The sequence below is a fragment of the Branchiostoma belcheri genome, unplaced genomic scaffold, assembly GCF_001625305.1.
Source record: "Branchiostoma belcheri isolate BF01 breed outbred unplaced genomic scaffold, Haploidv18h27 scaffold96, whole genome shotgun sequence".
NCBI classification, from domain to species: domain Eukaryota; kingdom Metazoa; phylum Chordata; class Leptocardii; order Amphioxiformes; family Branchiostomatidae; genus Branchiostoma; species Branchiostoma belcheri.
The window spans coordinates 922938-925789 of NW_017804642.1; the positions used below are offsets into that span (position 1 = coordinate 922938).

The 2852-nt window shown below is 39.1% G+C and overlaps 1 protein-coding gene across 1 annotated transcript in view; it reads left to right on the forward strand.

Moving 5' to 3' along the window:
- Positions 1 to 1058: 1058 nt before the first annotated feature.
- Positions 1059 to 2852, forward strand: part of LOC109461772 — a 5378-nt gene continuing 3584 nt past the window's right edge. The window contains exon 1 of the mRNA XM_019758165.1: positions 1059 to 1157. Coding sequence (XP_019613724.1) covers positions 1125 to 1157 — 33 coding nt within the window. The 5' untranslated portion in view covers positions 1059 to 1124. The remainder of the gene's footprint in view (positions 1158 to 2852) is intronic.

Here is a 2852-nt window from a genome sequence, read left to right on the forward strand (position 1 = left end):
ATTTTATGGATGACATCCTCCGCAGACTCCAAATCTTATGCGAGTGGGCAAAAAAAAACAAGGGGGTGTGTGAAAATAACAAGGTTCCTACATTTTAAAATTTTGACTCAATCATTGTACGAATGGTTTTGATTCAGTGGGAACATCACATATACAAAGCCAACAACACATATCACTGCATCAAAGTAAGGAACAAAACATTAAATCAGAACCTTTTCTTGTCTCCTCTCTGCCATCCGGCATGGCAACAGACATCTTTGCCCATTTTCGGCATGTTGACCACTGTCAGAAGGCAACGAAATTTCTTTTTCCCGAAATCAAGCGAAAATTAATGCGCGCGCTGATGTCATCCATAAAAATTACTTGCTGTGGCCTTACGTAACTAGATGTCCAGATAGGACACTATCCTTTGTATGGAAACTGATCGAGATGTTAAACACTGTATTCAATGCACCGGCGACTCGACACAGTGACACAATATTAGGTACTTCACATAAGGTATTCTTACATAAGCACGAGTGCCTCACTCATGGCGGTTTGAAGAGTCTAGAAAGCGTCAGCAATTCACAGTCAAGAGTCGTTCTTTAAACAGACGGTTATTTAGCAACACAAAGTCGATTATGTAAAGCAACACCACTACATGACTAAGCCGAAGTTTTAAGAGGATCACAATTGAAAATCTTTTGTTTAGAGACGGCTAAGACTGTTTTAGTTATTCGTACTAAGCACACTTCATTTACGACGTGAACCAAGAAGTCATGTCATCAATTATTTCTCTCAAATCACTTTGAATTCTTAAAATTTCAACCAACCAACTTTCAACCGAATGAAATGGTTACAATCAGAAATCAACAAAAAATAGATCTGAAACTTATATGATAAATGTAAGTTTCGTGACTTTGTATTGGAGGTAGATCTTATGTAACGAAAACAAAAACAGACAAGTGCCCGCTTGGCCCCCCTTTTCCTTCTGTAGTGAACAATGTAGCCAGTGGTGCGTGTCAGTGTCCGGGTACTTAAAACTGCCCGCCAGCACACACACGTCAACGGTTCAAATCAGGTTGGAGCTGCGATCTATCACAATCTCCTGTTCAAGCTAATTCTTTATCTTGACTGTCAGAATCATGGCTGTACGAAGCGATTGGTTTCATTTCTACGTAAGTACGTATGTTTGTATGGGTCAGAATCATGGATTATGAATATGTCACATTCTAGAAAACTAAACGGGACATACACGAAGATGTTGCGAGTGGTTTTCAATACACCATGGTGGAAACATACTACTAATGAACAGTTATATGGTTCGTTACCAAATGTAACTACAGTAGTTAAATGTCGACGACTAAGCTTGGCCGGTCATGTTGTGCGTAGTGAAGAACCAGCCAGTAGGCTTCTACTCTGGAACCCTGATACAAAGAGAAGAGTTGGACGGCCAAATATAACACTTAAGAAACTTATAGAAACTGAAACAGGCTTACAGGGCCTGGAACTTATCTCTGTGATGAAGGACAGAAAGTTCTGGAGATCTAACTTTGTATGCTCCACCTCTTCGGAGGATGATTGATGATGATGATGATGATGTAAGTACGACTCAAATCAGCGTTGATATCACAGACGCGTGCGTTTTTGTGAGCGAGGGCATGTGCGTTCTGAAGTAGCTCTGGGTGTGGTTAAAACGTACATGTTACATAATGTTTTGTTATTAGAAAAAAATGCCGAAACCCATGATTAGCCGAACTTGATTGTATACTGTATTATCTCTAGCTCTTGATGTGTAGTAATAATAACAATGAAAGTTTATTGCAAATACATGCCCGAGGGCTAATTGCTAGTTACAAACAACATAAGAAAGAAAATACAGTGGTATGTGAGACTATATCTACGCCTAGCATTATACTATATTCTACAACATACATGGTACTAGTTTTACTGGGTTTGACTTCTTCTTTTTAGGCAGTGGAAGACGAATTTACCCACTTCTTCTATAATATGTGGGTTCTTTGATTTTAGTAGTAAAAATGTTTTTTTGTGGTAGGGAACGGTGGGGAAGTAAGGGAGCATTTTGAACACGGTGCTAAATAATTGTTTTCTGATGTCGTCATAAAATGGACAGTTAGAGATGAAATGAATTTCGTCTTCCACTGCATTTGAGGAGCAATATTTACAAATTCTCTCCTACACAGGCAGTAATGGCCTGGGTTCCATCCTGGTTAGTTTACGCCCCAGGCTTTAGTAATAAGGATGTTAATTTTAATTCTATATACTCTTTTCTTTGTGTACTATGCTCAGTAGTTGTTGCCATACAATTGTCGTGCAATGAAGTTCTTCTTCATAATGCTACGCACATGTTAAAGTAAACGTACTGGGGAAATAAGGGGGTCTTTCCAGAAATGTCCGTGTAACTGTACTGCATACGCACTATTTTGAAGCATTGAGAATTTGACTGTTCATCAAACGAGGTCGGACACGTATGAGAAATTACAAGAGTACAAAATTAGCCTGAATCTGAGGAAATTCCACGACAAAATTATCGAGTAAAATTAGCTAACGTATTTGGTAAATGTTAACTTGCTTTCTACCTTCGCTTAACAAAATGTTTCAGATCGCAGTTGTTTCTATTGTTTGTTGTCTCTTTGTATTATGCTGGGGTCACATTTCCAAACCGGGGCCCGGCCGGGCTGTTTGTATGAACGAAAAATCAACAATTCCTATCACGAATGTACTCGTCATTATCTTTTTAACTCTTTTTGTGTTTTGTTGTCTTTTTACCGTACTTTTTGTTCGCGAAAGCTGCCCGACCGGGCCCCGGTTTGGAAATGTGACCTCAGCATAATGCTAATGCTAAATGTCCT